General features: G+C 40.8%; 1 protein-coding gene across 1 annotated transcript; it reads right to left on the minus strand.

Moving 5' to 3' along the window:
• Nucleotides 1-783: 783 nt before the first annotated feature.
• On the minus strand, nucleotides 784-23,077 carry Stoml3 (stomatin like 3). Its single transcript, XM_015484021.2, has 7 exons — nucleotides 22,903-23,077; nucleotides 9,607-9,710; nucleotides 9,453-9,525; nucleotides 6,304-6,386; nucleotides 4,264-4,467; nucleotides 2,450-2,584; nucleotides 784-1,167 (listed from the first exon to the last, which is right to left on the minus strand). The coding sequence occupies exons 1-7, from the start codon at nucleotides 22,952-22,954 to the stop codon at nucleotides 940-942; spliced, it is 879 nt and encodes a 292-aa protein (XP_015339507.1). The 5' UTR covers nucleotides 22,955-23,077; the 3' UTR covers nucleotides 784-939.

Consider the following 23,077-nt stretch of genomic DNA (forward strand, 5'->3'; position numbering starts at 1 on the left):
ATAAAAAAAAATTGTAGCCCATTTCTCAAACCTCATCCCCAAAGAAAATTACACCTTGACAGCAAAATAACCTCCAACAAAGCATTGTTTTTAAGTATATTCACATGCTATGACTTCTTTATTTGTAGCAGGTTCTTTGGTGAAGGGGGAATGGTGTAGTTTGCCAATAATTCTGGGGTATGAGTGACTCTTGAGACTAACAGCAGAATGGAAACATGAACTTCAAAGGACAAGCTCTCCAGCAGTTCCACCTCTGAAGCCTTTTATAAGCCATCTCACTTGAAAGCAAATGATTGACAGGAGGGTCCACCTAACTGGGTCTTCTTCGGCCCTCTGACAACTGTGCTGGGAGGCTGGGGATTGGCCAACACTCCCAGCAGGACCTGCATTGCAGCAACAGATCTGGTGCCCTGAGCTGAGTGCAATTTGTCCTGTGGGGCCAGGCCGTTTGCAGCCGATGTTTTTTATCTTTAATATCAAAATCAATCATAATTTTTAGCATTGAGGGGTTTTCCTGCAACTCTCAGAGATATAGCAAGTAATTACTTTAGACATGGTATGCACATGAGACTTGTTTTACTTTACAAGTGATCTAGAGTACTTCTTTTTAAAACAATTACAAAGTAATTTTGCATCTTGGTCACAGTAACCAATGATTTCCTTCCCTACTGTGAGAAAGTTCCTGCTATAACTCAGAATGACTATTAATTAATAATATAAGAATGTTGCAAAGTTGCTTATGTTTTATTACTAATATACAACCCTCATTTTCCTTTTTATTTGTTTAATAGCCCCTACACATTTTCCCTTCTAATTATTCCAGCTCTGGAGTGACTGTGGCATGAATAATGCTATAATTTTCACTGCCTCTAACTGCTGGCTTCCCCCACAGGATTCAAAGAACTCTCTAAGCAATGGACTGGCTACCTCAGGAGGACCTCAGGCTCTGTCATTAACCTTCTTGTGGTTATTGTCATAGCTGATACCACCAATGCCCTCCAGTATGTTCATGGGCAGAGGAAATACAATGGTGGAATTCTTCTCGGTGGCTACAGTGGTTAAGGTCTGCAGGTAACGCAGCTGAAGGGCTATGGGGGACTCGGCCAACACCATAGAGGCCGACTTCAGAGATTTAGAAGCATTCATTTCCCCTTCTGCTGCCAGGACCTAAAATGACAGAAATAAACATTTACAAATGTGACTAGAGTTTTCTTTTTCTGGGTCTGTGCTGATATAGGTCGCCCAGCCCCCTGCTTTGCCATACATGTTTCCTTTGCTTTGGGGTAGGATTAGAGTGTCACATCCTATGATGAATGGAGAAATTGAGGAGGAGGTTGCACAGTGTCAGAATAGATGTTTTACAAACTATGACTACCTAGATTCCATTTTCAAACAAAAATGAAAGCCCTCTCTTTAACACAAATAAATACTTGGCCATCCATCCTAGGAATGCTCTTAAAGCCTGTAGGGGCCTCACTGCCTATTGCATTCATTTTTAGAGAAGCCTAAAATTCAAGGGCTCCAACCAGGTTTTTGCTGTTTTTCACTTATCATACAAGATGTTGTTATTTCATTCTATTGCCAACCTAGTCTCATTCTTACAATTCAGGAATTGTTCTCAGTTCTCTGAGCTCTTGATTACAAGTAGTAAAAAGTGCCAGCCTGGGACTCTCTTCATACTCTGCTTTCCTAGTTCTCAGACTGCCCAAGAACAACTTGGCCAAGCTTAATCACTCCCAGGGTGGGTACCCGCTATCCGTGGGAGAGTGATGTCTTGTCCATCGTTGCCAAGTCTCTGCTAGGAAGCTGCTGGAACTCAGCAGATTAAACCAAAGTATGGGATGGATAAGGACAGAGAAAACAACCTTCGTCAGCTCACAAGTAAGATTCCCATGAGGGTGCTTGAAGGTTTCTGATTTCACTTGGTTTCTGATGCTTCAGGAAATCCATCAACACAAAGACTACAGATCCAACTGATTCAAGGACATTCGGGGGAAAGAGTGGAGTTACATTTAGTAATTCTAACCTGGGTTGTGTTTGATTACCCCCTTTGAATCCAGTATCATGAAACACACCAAAACAATGGTGTTCACAAGACAGGCAACACGCCGGCTACATCTGAAACACCAGCTTTATACAAAGGCTGGTCCCTGAACCCGGCCCAGATTCTGCTTCACTGGAGCTGAAGTGTTTTGCTACGTTCTCTAGGAGACTCTGGGGTGCAGCCAGCATTGGGCCCCACATTGCTAATTGTTCAACATGTTGCTGAGCATCCTCTTGACCTGTTGCAATGCTCATTACCTTCAGATCGAAAGAAATTCTCATTAAATCTGTGAACAAAGCCTTTCTTTAAAAATAACAGAGCAACCCTGATCTTCTGTTCAGCTCCATCTTTGTCTGCCCCAGCACCAGGAGCCTCCCCTCGTCATGTACATGGAGTGGCCCTTACCCTGGCCCTGGCTTCCCGTGTGGCCTCGGCCTCAGCAGCCATGGATCTCTGCAACTGCACAGGAATCCGGACATCTTTGATTTCCACTCGGGCCACCCGGATCCCCCACAGCTCCGTGGCATCATCAAGCAAGGTCTGTTTGCCGATCAAAAGAAAAGAAACTGATCAGAAGACAGGTGACTTGATGTTAAGTTTCTGGTATGTTTTGGGAAGGTAATTCTTCCCAAACCTATGGATCCCTTCTTGGAATTGAAGTGAATCCCTTGAAGGCTTCATGAACAAATCCTAATAAATTCAGTGAGTTGTCTACCAGAAGGACCCACCCCACAACCATCCCGCAGGACATCAGCGTATGATATCAGTATATGACGGGGATTGGGAACAATGCCTCAGATCCGCTGTCACTGATATCAAGCAGACAGCAATGGGTGAGCTTTTCAGAGAGGCTTGAATTTTGTCCTGGCTCTGCCATTTGCAGCTATGAATCACAGGACTAGCTTCTTAACCTCTCTGATTCTCAGTTTTCTCACCTATAAACAGTCCCTGTCTGGACTGTCATGAGGATTCGTGTGAGGCTTTGAGATAATACATATGAAGTATCTATCAATACTTAGCAATGACTCAGTGGATATTATTATTGGGTACTTTTCAAGCTATTATTTATCTTACTCTCTTTAATCCCTCTCTGATGACCAGTTTTAAACAAGTAACAAGATGTGTTTTCTTTTTTTTTTTAAAGTAGGACATATTTTTAGGGTGCATTTTTAAAGAAGCTTACAGTAAAGATATTCTTGTCCTTTGTAAAACCTTAAAACTCTGAAAGACATCTAACTGGTTGTCCTGGGGAAGAAAGGACAAGAGTGCCTTTCCCTTCTGTGGGTTCTGAAGGACACCAAGAGTTGATGAGACCTCAAGAGAAGCTAGTGACCTGGCTTTAAATGGGAAACATTTGAGTTGTCAAACTCAGCAGGTTCTTAGAAAGGAGATGGGGACCTGTCATGCAGAATTGTCATCACCTCATAAAACCATGAGGTCTTGGCACAAGAGGCTAAGAATGACCCAAGTCCTAACTTACAGAAAGAAAGCTGAGAATCAAAATGCAACCAAGTTAAGAAAATACAGAAATGTAATTTATAAACTAGAATATACAAGAAATGAGGTCATACCTGCTCCATCTTGCTACCTGCAATCTGGATTACAGGTATCAGGAAAACAAGTGTTCTATATCTATTTAGAAATTAAAGATGGTAGGATTCCAGAAGCGTTCTACCATTCCTTTAAAAATGAAGTCCCTATTATCATTATTACAATAATGATGATGATCAGTATCATTAATCTTGTTATTGATATTGGTGCCATGATGTAAATCTTTTCAGACAAGGCATATCTCTGCTGTCTCAGATTAATCCTCTTCTGACTTCCACACCCCACTAAAATGTAGGAATATAGGGGCTGCCTGGGAAATGGCTATACTTCCTCTGGAGTAATCTAAACTGAAAATAAGTCTGGTCTCTAACCTTCTCATAAAAGGTACAACGTTAATCTGTGATTGTGAATTCCAAAGAAAGGGGGAAAGGGGTACAATTCTCATAGCTCCTTTCTCCCACCCAGATATTTAAGTCTATGCCTTGTAATAAGTAAACAAAATCACCAATAGAACCCCACCTCTCTAGCATAGCTCTCTGTGTGGTGTGTGTGTGTGTGTGTGTGTGTGTGTGTGGTGTGTTAACACACGTTGAGGGGGTACATCGATAGTCTCTGATAATTAGGAAAAATTAACTATGGTGCAGGGTATTAGTTCTTGGAGTCCTCACCTGGATGCTGTGGGCAATCTCTTCTCGCCCTGCTAAGATCTGAGACAAGGTCTGTGTCCCTAAGACATTTCTCAGAGTGGTCTGAGCTAGCAGAAACGTGGCTTGGTGAATGTCGTTGACATTAGCCACTGCTGAGACAGCACTGTAGATTCTGTAGTAGACAACTCCATCCACCTGAGTAGTCACAGAGTCTCTGGTGAGGATCTATAGAGCAAAAACAAGGCAAGATCACAGCAATGGAAAGAGTGATAGCCAACCCCTAAAGCCCTTCTTCACAAGAAAGTGTTAATTACAGTTCATGCCAATAGTCACCAAATCCTGTCCTGGGTTGAATATAACCTCATCCTACTCAGTAACAACATTTCAACCCAGATTTGGTCCCTATCGACCCCTGTAACTTCATTTTAGAGAACATTTACATCCCATAGGCAGAAGCTCTTGACTTGCCAAGGTAAGAATAGAGACCCCCATTTTAAGGATTAGTAGAACCCTTTTGGAATTCTATCATCTTCTATTTCTAAGTAGATGGAGAGCACTTGTTTCCTGATACCTGTGATCTACTTGGTTTTCAGTTTTCAGATGTGATGAAGCAATACTGCTTAGAAAACATAGATGGCACCAGAGACCGTGTTCTATATTCAAGTAAAGCACAACTGATTCAGATTTGTAGAGAAGCTCAGCATTCATCAATCTGAATAATGTGACAGGGTATTTTGGAGCAAATGAGTGATTTCTGCGTGGATCATGGAACACAGAGGCCACAACTGTCCAGAATAAAGCCAGAAAATTTCTCCTCTAGGTCAGCAAGCATTCCAGGTGCTGTGATGGAGCTGAATTCTGCACTCAGTCCTGAGGTTCCTGACAGAGGCCCTGGAGATGTTATTTTTTGAGTCTTGATTGAGTGTCCTATCTTCTCATTATCTCTGCCCTCCCCCTAAGTCCTTCTCCCATTGTAGATCTACTCACAGTTATTTCCCCCTCTCCAACAGTTCACTTTGGTTATGAGAAAGCAAATTAATCATTAGTAACTCGGTCTTTGCTAGTATCCAGTTATTGGTTTTGGTCATTCACTATAGTATTTCAAGAATCATTTGAAATCCAAATACAGGTAAGCCCTTCACAACCTCTGCCCTGTCTCCACACTTGTCTGCTCTGTTGCATCCAAACAAAAACCAACTTAAGGTCAAACACAAAGGTGAGCTGAGCACAGTGGTGCATGCCTATAATCCCAGCAGCTCAGGAGGCTGCAGCAGAAGGATCATGAGTTCAAAGGTAGCCTCAGCAATTTATTAAGGCCCTAAGCAACTCAGTGAGACCCGCTTTCAGGGGTGAGTTGTTAAGTGCCCCAGAGTTCATTCCCCAGTAGAAAAAAAAAAGCAAAGGTGATTAATACAGGTATTACTTTAAAAATCTTAGAAAATGGAGCTGGGATTGTGGCTCTGTGGCGGAGTGCTTGCCTAGCAGGTGGGAGGCACTGGGTTCAATCCTCAGCACCACATAAAAACAAATAAATAAAGTTATCATGTCTATCAACTGCTAAAAGATGATGATGGCAAGGATCATAAAATAACCAAACACTGCTCTCTGCCTCCATTCTCTTCAGCTCTTTGTATGGTGAGTTATCTGTCTCTCTCAAGCATCTGTTGAGTCATTCTCCACCCCAGCTTCCCTGCCAACTGTCTTCTCTCAGACTTTCTTTTATCTGGTCATCCCGAGTCTTCTAGTATTTTCTAATGTTTTTATCAGTGCAATATACTTATATATAATTGTGGGGTTTATTTTGACATATTCCTACATGCATGTAATATAAGTTGTTCCAGGTCATTTAGTGTTTCAAGTATTTGAGCCCTCATGTCTTCTAGTATTTGAGCTCTTGCCCTGGACTCCTTTGGCAAAACAAAGCCAAGAAGTTTTAGGAGCCAACAACAGCACTCAGAGCAGGTCCCTGGGGATTCAGTTTATCCTCCTCTTATTGTTCAAAAACATACATATAATGGAGATGTAGGTTTTATTTCTAGTAACACATCTATAATCTTTTACCTCTTGTGGAGGAATGTTGCAAGTAACTGTTCGGAGATCAACTTTAACAAACACATCTATGCAGGGCAGAACCAGGATCAGACCTACAAAACAGAAAATTCATTTAAATTTTTACCTATTGAAAATAATTAAGGAGACCCTCATCACTTTACAAAACACATGTATGAAGATGTGAATTTGGTGTCAACATACCTTATATATAATCAGAGATATGATAGATTATGATATAATGGTGTATTAAGAATTGTAATGCAAAAATAAATAATTTTAAAAAAAATAAAAGAATTAAAACAAATAGTCTCCAGCTATTTGGTACATCATTTTCACAGGGCTGTATATGTTTCTAGATGATCTTCAATATGAACACATTCAACTTTGGGGATTAAAAAAAAATAAACAATTGCCTAAGAATTAAAGTCTTTTGGTACAATGCTAATGATCCTTGGCATTTAATCTTCGATATTTTAAAACAATCTATTTCTTTCTAAGTGTTTAATTTGATGTTGATTTAAAAGGACATTTTGGAAATTGGTTTTCTTATAATAAAGGTACAATATAAAAAATTCAGGAGACAGAATTTTGGTCTTGATTATTAGTGAGTGCCAAGATTCTCAGCATCTTCAAGTGTATTGAAGGAATAATTGAACTAAAATTTTCCCAAAGCTGGGCATGATTGTGCACACCTATAATCCCAGTTACTTGGTAGTCTGAGACAGGCGGACAAGGCCAAACTGGAAAACCTAGTGAGACCCTGACTCGAAACAAAATTTAAAAAAAAAANTCAGGGTCTCAGATTTCCTGAAACCAATGCTTGGCAAAACAGCCATATTCTGGTTCGAGGACAATAACATTCTGTGATTGTAAACACTTTTCCTTCTCTCTGCATTGTGAAACATTGGGGTTTGGTGTCATCAGGTAAGCGTGGGTATAAGAAAACTCATTAGAGGACCCTGTAAATCCTCAGCATTACCTTGAGGATGTTCTTTCTTTATTATAAGAATTACAAGGATTAGAACCACAAGGCATGTCAGCAGGATGGGGACGCTAATCCATTTCTGCTTATCAGGAAAGTTCTGTATGACTGTTTTCGTTCTCAGGTTAAGTAAGCACCATGAGAAGGAACAGCAGCACAGGCAGAGTACACTGCTGGAATGTTCTCTTTCTTTTGGTCTCTAAACATTTCTGAGACTTGTGGTAAGAACGACTGCCCTATTTATTTGCTTTTTTGGTATCAGGTCTCTGTGGTTAAGAGCATGGCCCTGAGAGCTTCTGGAGTTAAGTCCTAGCCTTGCCACTTTGTACCCTTGTGACAGGGAACATGCACTCAACTTTTCTGAGCTTTGGTGGCTTAATACATACAAGATGGTAGTAATAGGTATGTAATAGGTGCTCAAGGAGTCAAAGTTCTTATTGTAAATACTTTTTATTATTGAAGAATAATTTGCAATTTGCAAAAGTGGAGAAGTTTTCCGTTAGCAATTTGGCTCGTCTCCCTTTTGTCCTTATGACATGCTGAGGTAACTCATTAGCCCCAGAGACACGTATGACGAGGTTGGTTATCCTGGGACATTAAGTAGCGAAATCTTCTGGGAAAATTCATTTACAAGAGACACATTTTTCTCCAGAGTCTTCCAAGTTGTGGCTTTTCTGCCTCTTTCACATCATTATTATAATCTGAGCACCCAGGAACAGGATAATTTTGTTATATTTTTCCTCTGTTTGATGATTCTTACATTTGCTGTCTTGGCAAACTCATAAGAACATCCATAATGCATAATGGATGTTGCTCTCTTTTCCTTGGGTTCTTTATGAAATTCGACAAGTAAGATTATATTACTTAAAATAGCCAAGTGTCACTCACAAGTTTCACCTTTTGAAGCATCTCAGGTTTTTTTCATGTAGCAGATATCTGACCAAATACAAAATACACAGAATATCACTATGCATAAAAACCTTTCTAACCCCAGAGATTTTGTAGTGTAGATAGAAAGACAAAACTTTTACTTAAATATATCATAAGAGGAAGCCAAAAACAAATGTTACCAGAGAAATAGAGCTAAAAAATCATCTCTTAAGATGCTTTTTGATAGTCTTTTAAGAATATTAAAATTAACCACATGGAATTGCCATTTTTGTGAACCAAAACAAATAACAGCAATTTTGTATGGTTCAACTAAATATACACTGAGACTTTGTGAGAATTAAATCAATATCGAAGTTTAGAAATAAGATATTGAACTGACGCCCTCACCTTCACTCTGGTCAAAGAAAAAAAAATCTTTTTATAACATGAACAGTTTGGAATATTTTTCCTTCCAAAGTTTTAGAGAAAAGATGAAAATGAAACTATGCTAGATATCAAAAAGCCTGAAAGTTTATCTTTACCTCCAACTGTGAGAATGATCTTAGGTAAACCATCAGACCTATGTTGGCTTCAGTTTCCTTATTTTAAAAACCAGGGGACTGGACAAAGGGAGTCATAGTATGGCCTCCAGCTCTGTTGGTCTGTTGGTCTACTTGCCATGAAAGGAAATTACCTTTTACTCTTCCATTAGCCCTTTTCAAAGAGCAAGAATCAAATCCCAACCATTTGAATGTTGGCTCCAAACACCTTCATGGTCTATGTTGGCCATTTACTCTATTTTGGGGGAGGGGAGTAACCGCGGGTTGAGCTCAGGGGCACTCCCCCAGCCCTATTTTGTATTTTATTTAGAGACAGGGTCTCACTGAGTTACTTAGTGCCTTGCTTTTGCTGAGGCTGGCTTTGAACTCACCATCTTCCTGCCTCAGCCTCTGGAGCAGCTGGGATTACAGGCATGTGCCACCAGTCCCAGTCATTTACTCTTTCCCCTCGTTGTCCTGACATGCTCTTATTGGCCCAGGTAAGCCGTGTCCAGGGACATAACCACCAACTTGGCTCACATTCACAGCCCCTCTCAGGGGAAGAGTTTGGAAACAGATCCAGATTTCTAATCTCTCAAACTGGTGGCCACTCCCAGGAGGGCACATCCTTCTATTATACAGAAGAACTCCAGTTTCCTGAGATTTTGCTTTGACTCCCAGTCCGTGCCACCAGGAAAAATAGTGGTGGTGGCAGCAGAAGTAAGGGATGCCCGTGATCCACAACAGGAGTAGCCACTGTGTCATACCTGGTCCCTTGGCTTTGTCGGCTTGGATGCGTCCCAGTCGGAATACCACAGCACGCTCGTACTCCTTAATGATCTAAGAGGTTAAGGGACAGCATTTAGTCTTAATGGTTTGCTGGCTAATATGGAGAGCCCCATTTAATTCCCAGGGTATTACCTTCAAGCACATCCATATGGAGATGGGGAAGGTAATGATCATCAACAGGAAAGAGAGGGAAAACAGGATCCAGCCACAGACACCCAGCTGCTTTTTGTTGATGCCTAAGAAATGAGAAAGAAGCAAGCCTGTGATTGGTGCAATTCTTTCAGGAGGCCTCCAGCCGAGTAGGTGAGGAAACTATCCAGAGGGCTGGCAACGAGGAGACCCAAATCCATCCACACCCTTGAATGCAGACAAGCACACAATGTTTTCAGGTTTTTAGAAACTGAAACTGATCTGTTCCTTCCAAGAGAAGTCTCATAGCAATCAATAACAATAATTATCATTGTATTTCTATACAGCTGACATGGTTTATTATTCTCAAAAGAAATAAAATTGCTTTTCCCAGAATATGGTCCAATGGATCACCCACATCAGAACCTTCAGATTCTTGAGCCTCATGAATTCTCCAGGTGAAATTCAAAATAATTTATAGGTAGGTAGGTAGGTAGGCAGGTACTATTATCCCCAGAGGGCAACAATGTAGCACACAGAAAAACTTTTCTTATTTTTTTTTTTAACTAGGGACTGAACCCAGAAGTGCTTAACCACTGAGTTTATACCTCCAGTGCTTTTCATTTTTTATTTTGAAACAGGTCCTCACTAAGTTGGTGAGGCAGGCCTCAAACGTGCAATCCTCCTGCCTCAGCCTCTGGGGTCACTGGGATTACAGATGTGTAGCGCCTGGCTGTGGAAGTATATTTTGAAGAGCCTTTAGGTATCAGTTTCTTGCATAGAAATGCAAGTCTCTTAGCAACTATATGACCTTACATAAATCACTCAATCTCTGTAGGTCTCTATTTCTTCATCTGTAAGATGGGGATTGAAATTACCTACTTTGGAAGATTTCATGACTAATTAGATAACTCGTCATGCATTGCCATCTCCATTAGTAAACTTGGATTACCACTACTACTCCTATTTTATGGATGGACAGGAATTCCAGGGACTTGTCAGATCTTGATAGCTGATATTTTTCACTTTTCATGGAACTTTGTTTTATTGACTTATTGCATTAAATTTCTTTTGGTTAATCACACATTATGATGGCAAGGGTACTTTGTCTTCATGAATACTGTCTTGCAATGAGATGAAACTGAATTCAAATCCTACCTCAATCACCTAAAACTGTAGTTTTAGTTACATCAATTACATAATTTTTCAGATGTTTATTTGGAAAACATGTGTGTCTGATTGATCTTCTTATTTTAGAATTCTCTATGCTCACCACTCTGTGCCCTGCCCCCGCCCCCTTTCTTTTTTCTTTTCTTTTTTTTTTTTTTTGCACCAAGGATTGAACTAAGCGGCACTCAACCGCTGAGCCACATCCCTGGCCCTATTTTGTATTTTATTTAGAGACAGGGTCTCACTGAGTTGCTTAATGCCTCACTTTTGCTGAGGCTGCCTTTGAACTCTCCATCCTCATGTGTCAGCCTCCCAAACCGCTGGGATTATAGGCCTGCATCACTGCACCCAGCAAAGTTTCTCCCTTTCAATCCTCATCACCCCCATTCTTTTCTCCTTGACAACCATCCCCATTTTCATCCCTACATTTCTCTCCATTGAGACACATTCTCCTCATGGACAGGAGCACAATTATATTGATTAGTTATCTCCACCCAGGAAATTCCTTAAATACCATGTTATCTCCATCTCAGTAAAAGCTTTAACAACCCACCTGATTGCCCAGGTTAGAGACTCAGGGCATCATTTCCTCTTCCCTATTCGACACCAAAGTCTCTGAGCCTAAATGATATCTCCTCAAAAGCATCCCTACTTAGCCATTTTACTGCTATTGATTCATTGGGACCTGAGCCATATTTGTTAATCCTTAGAAGAGTCCTAGGCTTTTGCTCTTGCAAGCAGTGCTATGATGAATGTCTTTAAACATCTGTTGTTGTTTTTTGTTTTTGTTTTTGTTTGTTTGTTTTTGTTTTGTGCCCTGTGTAGGATAAATATCTAGCAGTGGAGGTGTTAGGCCAAATGAATTAGTATTTATGATTTTGATCCGTGGTAAATGTCCTTCAAAAAGTCTGTACCCACCTGTATCTGCACTAACAGTGTAGGTCTTATTCTTATAAGATAACTTTGAGTTTCTCAATTGTTGTATTCTCATAGGTGAAAAGTATCTAAGTTCTAGATACATTATTTCAGTACTAAAAACTTTTGAGTAAAAATATTCTTTTATAGGGTTCCTTTTTAGACTATTATGATGTGGGATAAAAAAGATACTTTGTGCATTCTCAAAAAAAACCAACTTTGTTGTATTTTATGGATTAGCACATTTTTTACCTTTTGTAACATAGCCCATATCTTCTCATTGAAAAAAAAAATCTAAAGATATAAAACTAAAGACTTCCCTACTTCCTCCTTCTCAATTCTGCTTTCATCTAGAGAAATTCCATAGTTATCATCAATTTGGTGTATGTCTTTAAGGACCAATCACTATATATTTGCACACTATATATTTACATTTAGAAAATATTTGGCTTGATTTCCAGATTTATATATTTATTTATTTATTTATTTATTTTTGATGAATGTACCACACTGTACCCAAGCAAATTGGTGCAGCCAATTTGGAAAGCAATATGGAGATTCCTTGGAAATCTGGGAATGGAACCACCATTTGACCCAGCTATCCCTCTCCTCATTCTATACCCAAAGGACTTAAAAACAGCATACTACAGGGACACAGCCACATCAATGTTTATAGCAGCAAAATTCACAATAGCTAAACTGTGGAGCCAACCTAGATGCCTTCAGTGGATGAATGAATAAAAAAATGTGGCATATATACACAATGGAATTTTACTCAGCATTAAGAAAGAACAAAATCATGGCATTTGCAGGTAAATGGATGGCACTGGAGAAGATAATGCTAACTGAAGTTAGCCAATCCCAAAAAAACAAATGCCAAATGTTTTCCCTGATATAAGGAGGCTGACTCATAGTGGAGGAGGGAGGGAGAGCCTGGGAGGAATTGATGAATTCTAGATAGGGCAGAGGGGTGGGAGGGGAAGAGAGGAGGCAGGGGATTAGCAAGGATGGTGGACTGTGATGGACATCATTATCCAAAGTACATGTATGAAGACTTGAATTGGGTGTCAACATATCTTATATACAAACAGAGATATGAAAAATTGTGGTATATATGTGTATTTAAAATTGTAATGCAAAAATAAATAAACAAAATAGTCTTCTGTAAAAAAGGAAAAAAAACTAATTAACTTTTATATCTTTCCAAGTCATTACATACTCATCTACCTTAATCATACTCTCCCATCTTAAATCTGTGTTTTGGCTCACTTAGCCATTCTCCTGTGGATTGACATTCAGTTTATTTGCAGTTTTCCCCCTTACAAACAAAGCCGCAATAACTGTGCTTGTACCTGCCTTGCCGGTCAATAGGCATTTCCATGGAATCTTGATAAAAGTGCTGAGAAGGCACATAGTTCTGCCATCCTTGGTGCCTTTCCTCCCTGCTGACACTGCAGTATTTGGTATTCAGACACCTTGGGTGATTCTGGGGTCTGATGTTACCAGCACAGCACAGTCTCACTGTGTAGCTGAGATTTCAAAAAGGATACTGCCTACATTTGATGCCTTGAGCTAAATTCTGGATATTTTCCAAAGAGCCTCAGTCTCAATACCAAGCTGCATAAGAATTTATCACAGAGAAAACTACAGGGCTCCCCAGAGTCCTAGCAAGCCCTCCCATCATTACATGTCCACTGGAGGCTGGACTCCGTTAGGTAAGAAGCATGCTGAGAGAGAAAGGAGATGACAATGTGATTAATTTTCTAAGATTTACACCTGAGCATTAGAATCATCAGTGCCTCTGCTGCTGGGAGCACTGGAGGGGCCTCCAGGTATTATCAGCTGTGCTAAAGTGGGGCTTTGAGCCTTTGTGCACCACCCTGCAGCCTCCCAGCTCAGCCTGAGGAGCTTTCACAGGCCTGGGGGAGACCCCAAGGTACTATCTTTGTAGCTTCCAAGGGAGCAAATCTTTCAGGTAACCTTTCCACCCCCTACATCCATTCCCACCAGGAAGTTATGCTGAGAACTGGATTTGAGGATTATAATTCTGAATGAAATGAAATGCTTTTGCTAGCTCTGGAAGACCTTCAGAAATTGCCCTACTGCCTTCAGGTCAATCTAGCAAGGCTCCTGCCAGAGCCCTCCCTAGAGACTGAGAGGATGATGGAAGAAAATACCAAAGCTCTGACCACACCCAACCGTCTGCTTTATCGAAATCCACCAATGTCTGTGCACTTTCCGCGGACAATTGCCACGTAACCATAAAACCATATTATCATATGCTTACTTCCTGGAGAGAACTAGATTTTGCTTCCTCCAACAAATTGCCTCTAACTCATGGATTCACTTAGCAAGTATTTTACCAGATATGTGCCAGGCACGGTGCTAGAGCTGCGGACTCTAAGAAGAATAAGCTATGGGACTCACTATCTGGAATCCAAGTACTGTGACAAAGAACAGAAGAGTTTTAGTCAACGACTTCCTTTCGGTCTGCAAGGAGAAAGGTAGAGCCACCACACAGGAGCTGAGGCCCAGGGCCATGACCCTGGGGAAAGGGACCTGGAGCCTCCACTGGAAGGACTTCAGAGGTCAGCAAGGCCAACCCTTTGCTTTGGGCCTCCTGGCAGCATTGTCACCATCATTCTGATTTCTCTTTAGGCAAGATGGCACCCATAGTTCCACAAACTGACAGCAATTCACGTCTCCTTTTCCTGACTTAGGCCGCGAGGCAAACCCAAGAGGACCAGCAGAGATAAGCTCTGGGCTCTGTCCTTGGTGCTTAGATACAGCCCTGTGTGCCAAAGAAGTAAGTACCCCCAGGTCGCAGGGTAAAGGCTCAAGGCAAGATTGGGTGCTGGCCTGAGGCTACAAACTAGGGACAAATATTCCAAATCAGTAGCCCCGTTGAAATGGCATCGGAACTAGGAAGGAATTACAGTAAATAAGCAAGTGAGGTGACCTGGTTGCTGGATTCTCAACTTTGGCTTGGTCAATGATATTTAAATATTAGATCGATACTACTTACGACATTGGACCACGAATCTGTTGCCGTGATCAACCTATTCAGATATTATGACATTATTTTAAAACGTCAAAACAGAGTGGTATACATTATATGTCAGGAAAATGAAAATTAAAGCCACAGGAGATATTAGCATGTAGTTCTCAGAAGAGCAAATATTAAAGATGACAATACCATGTTTTAACAAGATAATGGAGCAACTAGAACCCTGAGATATACTATCGGGAATGTGCATTGGTATAGTCATCTATTGGAAGTATCTACTAAACCTAAATATATACCTACTTTATGATCCAATGTTCAGCAGATAATACCTGAGAGAAATGAGTGCTGAGGACAGGAAAAACATGTTCTAGAATGTTCATCACAATTTCATAAAAGCCAAGAAACCAAGAGTCATTCAATTCATCAGCAGTAGAATAGACAAAGTTATAAATAAAGCTGTGGCATATTCATACAAAGGAATACTAACTACTCAGCAAGTAAACAGATAAAACTACTTTCTGCAAAATGTGGATGAATCTCCTAAACACGGTATTAGGCAAAACAAACCATATGCTATGTATAGGATCTGACTTATATTCTATGATTTATTCAAGAACAACAAAGTACTACTATGAATGAAGTCCGAGGAGTAACTATCTCTAAGAAGTGGGGTTGGGGAACTAACTAGAAAGGAACATGAGGGAGACTCTTGGAAGACCAGATGTGTCTGTTTATGTAGGCATCGAAAACATAAACTTACACATTTATGTGATAGTAGGAGCAAATGTGACTCCATTTTGTTTTATGACTTCATCCTGTAAAACAACCATGCCAAGTAGAAGAGTCATGACTGGGGCAAGATGTTCTTTTCCTTTTGCTATAGAAACCTTTAAGAACATGGAACTACCTAATGGGGCATTGTTTCTGTAACTAGGGTAACGGGGCTCTGTTTCTGTAACTGGGGTGACTGGGCTAACTGTGATTGGTTAGGCTTCCCTCCGCTTGACTGCACTGTCCCGCTTCTGTAACCTGGCTTGCTTGCATTGGCTAGACCCCCTGAACATCCCTTTTGCGGTTTTCAGGCTTATAAGGAGTGCCCTTGCAATTGTTTGGGGCTGATCAGGGGAACAGCTTTATGTTCTGGTCAGCCACCACCGGTGTGCTTCAATAAAGGCTTGATTCGATTATATGTGAGTGGTCTGGAAGTCAGTTTATGAAACCCTGGGATGAAGCTTTAACCATAACATTTAGAGTGTGTAGAAATAAATGAAGACCAGCCAAATGAGAAAAGCAAAGACTTTTTACTCAGAGCTTGCCATGGCAGGGACTCAGCCACCATCACCTGAAGAGACTCCAAAGCATCAGGAGTAGGAAAGCTATCAAGTGGGAAACAGGGAAGGCTCAGATGTGCACCCAGATGGAAACCATTGGTTTAGGAAAGCCGTAGGCGGCCAACCAGAAGTGGAGCATCTCTGGGATCGGCTATGGATACATGTTTGGATTTCTCTGCTGCATCCTAAGTTGGAAGTGAGGGCAAAAAGTAGGCAAGCTGTCAGTTTAAGTCCTGGCCACTTGGGGCTGATTCTTACAGAAGTTGTTTGGCTTCCTGGATTAGAGATAGCAATCTGGCTTTCTACAAATCTGAAATATACAGGCCGGCTTCCTGGGCAAATAGCTGCAAATTACGGGCCAGAGTTCCATGTTTATATATGGCCTGGCCATTGTCCCTTTGTACATTCAGTCTCCCAAGTCAAACACTCAAGATATATATGTCATGTTCCAATAAATAATTCAAATAAAAGCCACAGTGTATAATACTGGGCTAGTTCTGGGGATGGAATTTCACTACTTGCTCTGCATCCTTAGAAAGAAGAGAATAGAATATACTCAGTAAAGCCAGCCCGTGGGCAGACAGGGGACATGCAGAGCAGGGACGAGAAGAACAGGCCAGACAGCCTCTTATTCTGTTCCAGCCCCTCTCCTCTCACATCTTGGTTTCTTCTCTGTAGCATGACCATAATGACCATAATGACAATAACAGCTAGTTGTGAGGATTAGGTAAAACAATGCATGGGAAGAACTATTAGTCACATGACTGGGCTCTGTTGCCATCCCTACCCAGGATTTTCCAAGAGGTTGTGCTTTGAACCAAGACAGCCTTGGAGCCCCTCGGTTCCATTCAACTTTTGACAGGCATCTTTCCTTTCTTAGAGCATTTCCCCCCAAAACTTGTCAGTGTGAATTCTTCCTATGCACCTTTGAGATTTGATGTGAGGACTTCAAAAATTCTCTTCCCAGTTTTGCAATCTGAGACTCTCTTTCAGGATTTTTTTTTTTTTTGCATGTAAGCATCAAAGAAATTAGTGCATTTCTCTCCCAGTTTCTGTGGGGAGTAGGAACTCAGTTTCAGTGGGCACCTTTCTCTCCATCTTATAAATGTCATATTCCAATAAAGACCTGAGAAGCATATTAGTGAACTCACATGGCTAAGACCCCACCACCCACCCCCACACCACACACAAAGTCCTTCATAACTTTTCTTTTATCTCACCCCAACCTTTAAAATCCCAACCACTCTTAGTTTTAGTGAGTTGGGCTCAGACAACCTTCTGGCTTCTCTCCTCTGCTGAGATAGCTTTAAGTAAAATCTTCCTTGTTTGATTAACTGCTCAGTCAAGTTTTTCTTTGGCAATTTATATTTTATTCATTTATTTATTGTTACCAAATAAATAATATATTTATTTTGAGGAATTTATTTCACTAAGCCATATAATTCATGTGCAATAAAACTGACCCTTTGAAGTTGTGTACTTATGTGATTTTTCGTAGATTCACAATGTTGTGCAGCCACACCAATATCTAATTCCAGACTATACTTCCACAGCGTTCCCCTTTCTCAGCCCTTGGCCTTCTCTGTGCCGCCGCTTTCTCTGCGGGGTAATGGTTCTTATGTATGTGCAAGAACTAAATTTTCAATAATATACAATGAAACATTTAGATTGCTGAGGATTTTTATCCACTGAAGTAACCTAGCTACTGACATTTCAACCACTTTCAGAGAACTTTTGGAACCTTAAGAAAGAATGCAGAGAGGCAGTGACTCAGGAGGCTGAGGTAGGAGGATTTCAAGTTCCAACCCAGCCTTAGCAACTTAGCAAGGCCCTGAGCGACTTAGGAAAACCCTGTCTCAAAAACAAAACAACAACAACAACAAAAACAAAACAAAAAAACAGAAAAGAAAGAAAAAAATGCAGGAAAACCAAGTCTTTGGTTCAGAGCTACTAAATCAGAGGCGGATGGTGATCTTATCATCCAGGCTAGCCCTGTGAGAGCACAATATGATGTTATCCTGAGAGTCTTCTAAAAGATGTACATTTCAGTTCCAGAATCTGTGCTAGGCAGTTGAAACATACGGTTTCACAGTGGATGAAAACATATCATCCACTGTGATTGCCTTTCACCATTTGGTCTCTTTATAAAGAAATACTTAGGATATATTTTGAAATAGAACATTCAAAAAATTATAAAAATAATGTAGTTAATGCCTTACACCCACCACCCAGCTTAAGAATTTAAGCATTGTCCACAAAGTGCAAACCCCCTCGTATAGCCCGGTCCCCAGCACCCGTCTCCCCAGCATCCGTCTCCCAGTCATGCCCCACAGCTCCCTTTTTATGATGTCCATTCTTTCCAGCCCAATGCAGCTACAACCCCAAGGCTGCCACTTAGAGACCAGGCTTGACACACAGGCTCTTAGCACAGCAAGAATTCAGATTCTCAGGTGGCAGGGATCACAGTGGTCTCCATTATGGGTCCAGTGACCCAGCTAACATGCTAACATGACTAGAGAAGGACATTGAGGTTTTCGCACATATTTATCCTTTTGCCTTTGGGTCCCCAGCCCCCCTCTTGCATCCCACATTCTCCCCTATGTCACCTAGCCTCAGGGCTCAACTTACATCACTTTCTTTCCTAGGAAGGTGACTCTCATCCCCACCCTTGGATGCCCCCTTTTAATTTCTGAGCCTACCTCTGTCATCCCTTTTCCTATTTCATTGTCATTTTTCGTTAACTCCTGTGTCTTCCCTATACATTTTTAGTGCTTTGAAGGTAGGTGTTTTATTTTTATGTCTTCCCCTCCTCACCCACAGTAGATGCCATACAAGAGAAGTGAACGGTGCCCGTGTACCCACTTTGAAGTCTCAGAATAACGCTCAGTAACATAACAGAGTTTGAACTGCTCTTGTCTGGAAATAATGATCCATCAGACGAGATTCTGTTTTCTCCCAAGAGAGTCAATTAAGCTGAGAACCGTATGCCCTTGAATTTTCTCCGTCGTGCTTTCTCCCTCTCTGTCCCCGCACCCCCACATCATTATGAGAAGACAATAAAGAGAAAATGTTTTCCTTGCATCATTCTCCACTGTCCCCATGCTCCCCACACTTCCAGTCCTCTCTAAAATAACAGCACTGCTAACAACAAGTACAAGCACTTTGTCCTTAAGATTTAAGCTTAAATATTCTCATGATGGTGTCATTTCCACCGGCAGTAAAGTCGAAAACACCTGGAGAGCACAACAATGGTGGGATAATTAAGTGACCCCTGACACACACACACACACACACACACACACAGTTTCATGTTATGCATAATTGCTTTAAAGTTTTAAAAAAACATGGGAAAATCATTATGGTAAAATGTTAAGAGAAACATGTAGTAGAATTTTAGGTAGTAAGATTTTATGGCCAGTAAGACCCCAATTATAGCAATACATGCATGCATAGAAAGAATTTTAGAAGAAAATTAACCAAAATATGAAACGTGGTTATTTTTGAGTGGTGGAAATACAGTGATTCTGAGTTTTCTTTCTTTCTTTCTTTTTTTTTTTTTTTGAGTTTTCTTAATTTTTGATAGGTTTATAATTCTGAATTTTCTGGGTTTTTAATATAATTTTTTAATATTTATTTTTTAGTTGTACACAATGCCTTTATTTGTTTATTTATTTTTATGTGGTGCTGAGGATCGAACCGAGGGCCTCACACGTGATAGGCGAGCGTTCTACCGCTGAGCCACAATCCTAGCCCTTTAATATAATTTTTAAAAGTAAATTCAAAATAAAAAGCATGTCAAGTGAAAAAAAAATTTGTGTGTGTTTGCAGAAAAGAGAAGATCAGATTATTTCCTGGAGAAAAATAAAAAGTGTTCAGAGTGAAACAATCACCTTCCCTGGATTTGGGAAGATGTATTAACAATTCTCTCTATTCACCTTCAATCCTGTGAAGATTAAACTGGCAATAGAATTCAGCAGCTTTCTGGTTCTTTCTGCTGAGAATCAAGGGTTTTGAGCATCAAACATAAAATCTAAGTAAAACCCTAGGGGTAAACACTTTCTTTTCATCATCTGAAATTCATTTTCCCTCTTGTGTTTTTCTCTGAAATAGGTATGAACCTATTTCAAAAAAAGAACATTTTTCAGGAAAGTTCAAAATTGCTTAAAAGAAATACAGTGGTCACAAAGCATAGGCTCTGGCAACTTCTCTGGAGCTGGTTTAGTTGCAGGATCTCAAACCCAGCTGGACCTAGAGTACTAGAATTTTTAGGACGGAGGGACCAGTTTGCATTTAGACAAGCTCCCCAGGAAGTTACTTGGGTATTCTAGATTCCAATTAATTTCACTTTGAAAAAAAGGGGGCAGGAGTGAATGTCAAAAACTAGTGAGTAGCAGTGTGCTAGGAAATGTTTAACAATATGGTTACTGGGAGGGGGCAGCCTTCATTTGTAGGCACTTCTATTCATGTAAATGACACCTTCACCCCCCAGCCCCCAAGCACCAGTTGATTCTAATGCACCCTTGTGATATCATGAACTTGAAGTTAGAGATGTGCATTAGTGTTTTTTTTTTTTTATTGTTGTTTTGTTTTGTTTTTAGTAGGGGGTACTGGGGATTGAACTCAAGGGCACTTGACAACTGAGCCACCTCCTCAGGCCTATTTTGTGTTTTTTATTTAGAGACAGGGTCTCACTGAGTTGCTTAGTACCTCACTTTTGCTGAGGCTGGCTTTGAACTTGAGATCCTTCTGCCTCAGCCTCCCAAGCTGCTGGTATTACAGGCATGTGCAGTGCACCTGGCATGGGTCGTTTTTAAAGCTGGCACATGACAGCAGCAAACTACTGGTAAGACCATTGCTGGGTGCTGGGAGCCGTTAGCCAAGTAGGTATGACAATTTCCTTGCCAGCGTACCCCATGTTGCAGTGACATTGAATGTAGGTGACCTTGTTCAAGGACCAAGGCGGATTAGGGCGTTCCTGGTTTAGGTTCCAGGTTTAAGGTTTAAGATTATTCCTGCTGGGAATAGGGCATATCCTGCTGCCTGAGTGACCCTTGAATTCTCACGGGATTCAGACAGTATATTTTGGAGATAGAAGCCCAGTGGAGGTGGATTTGGGCAGAGAACGGGGATTTGGGCAGAGAACGTGGATTTCCCCAGAACGTGATTGTAGATGGCTGGTGTGAGTTCAGGAATAAAGAGTTGCTGTTTGAATCTACAAGCTGTGTGGTGGCTCGTGATTGTGTGCCCAGCCAGACTGCGGCATTTGTGCCCAGCCAGACTGTGGCAGCTGGGGGTGATGACAAGGACTCAGTTCTCATTTAATTCCCTCATCACCTGCAAGTAGGAATTTCCGTACTATGTAGAGGACTGTCTAGTGCATCCTAGTTGGAGGAAAGTGAGGGCAAACTTATTCCACAAACCTCAGAGAATGGTCAAATGATCCAAAGCACAGGAAACTGTAAACTGTAAACTAGAAGTCCTAGTCCTGGTTTTTCTGCCATAGTGCAAATTTTTCATTGTATTAAAAGATCAAAACCAAGAAAACTTACAAATGCTTTCAAATATCTCACTGGTGATGCAACTTCAATCATGCAATCTTCCCAGCCACTGTCTTAACCTGTTAGAATGGAAGTTTTACTGTCTCAAGGAACATCTTGTTTAAAAAGATGACAAAAGTTATCCTGGCAGAGACCTCCACCTCCACTACCATTTCCAGGTGGTATCTGCTGCCTGCAGCATATCAGTCTAGCTATATTTACTTCAACAGCGTAAATGTCTTTTTTTGTTTTTTAAGAGAGAGAGAGAGAGAGAGAGAGAGAGAATTTTTTAACTATTTATTGTTTAGTTTTCGGCGGACACAACATCTTTATTTGTATGTGGTGCTGAGGATCGAACCCAGCACTGCGCGCATTCCAGGCAAGCGCGTTACCGCTTGAGCCACATCCCCAGCCCCAGCGTAAATGTCTTTAAAGTATACTTTTTCTTTTATAAATTAATAATAATAAATGTGTTCTCAATTTCTGACTACGAATTTTTGGTCACATAAGGTATAGAGTGTGCATTAGATACATATGTACATGTGCACACCATCAACACCATCATCATGGTTTTCGGACCTTCAAGGTTTTTCTGGGGTTTTTGGTACCACAGATTGAACTCAGGGGCACTCGACCACCGAGCCACATTCCCAGCCCTATTTTGTATTTTATTTAGAGACAGGGTCTCACTGAGTTGCCTTAGCACCTTGCTTTTGCTGAGGCTGGCTTTGAACTTGTGGTCCTCCTGTCTCAGCCTCCCAAGCCTCTGGGATTATAGGTGTGCTCCACTGTTCCTGGTTGGACCTTCAAGTTTTTAAACCCTCTAAGTCTCAGTCTTCTCATTTGTAAAGTCAGATTATAAGAGGATCTACTTCAGAAGTACTATAAGATTTGAAAACATAACATAAGCAAACTATTCTCTAATATTTAATAGTATGTAAGGTAGCAGTTGGTACTTAGGGGCTGGGTTTCATTTTCCACAACTTCTCTCCATTTATCAAACATGATGAAACTCAAACCAGCATTTTCTTAATCATAGCATCGCCAGATGTATTTGACTACATCTTTAATATATCTTTGCTATTTAATGTGAAAAAAAGGAATGCAAAGACAAACATCAATTCCATCTCAAAATGAAGAGAAGGGGCAAATTATAGACGGTCACTCAAGAAGCAAATAGAACCAACATAAGCAAGGAATCCAAAATCATGGGCTCTAAATGGAATTGGAGCCAATTTCAATACCTATACCCCATGCTTACTCTGTAACTCTAAGCTACAATTCCTGCTTTCCTTCCTCTGTAACATTAACGTGCTTAAAACAGGAGAGAGGAACATACCCACTAAATTGTCTTTATCCTGCTTCTCAGGCGAAGACATCCCAGCATCCATCTCATGCTTGGGAAGCTTTATACTTGGCAACTTTTCATGGGTGTAGAGCCAGGCCTGGACTGTGGGCAGCACGTCAGATGTGCTTGCGAGAAAGCAGAACAGAAAGAGTGAGAGAGCCAGGGA

Source organism: Marmota marmota, unplaced genomic scaffold, assembly GCF_001458135.2.
Source record: "Marmota marmota marmota unplaced genomic scaffold, marMar, whole genome shotgun sequence".
Classification (NCBI taxonomy): Eukaryota; Metazoa; Chordata; class Mammalia; order Rodentia; family Sciuridae; genus Marmota; species Marmota marmota.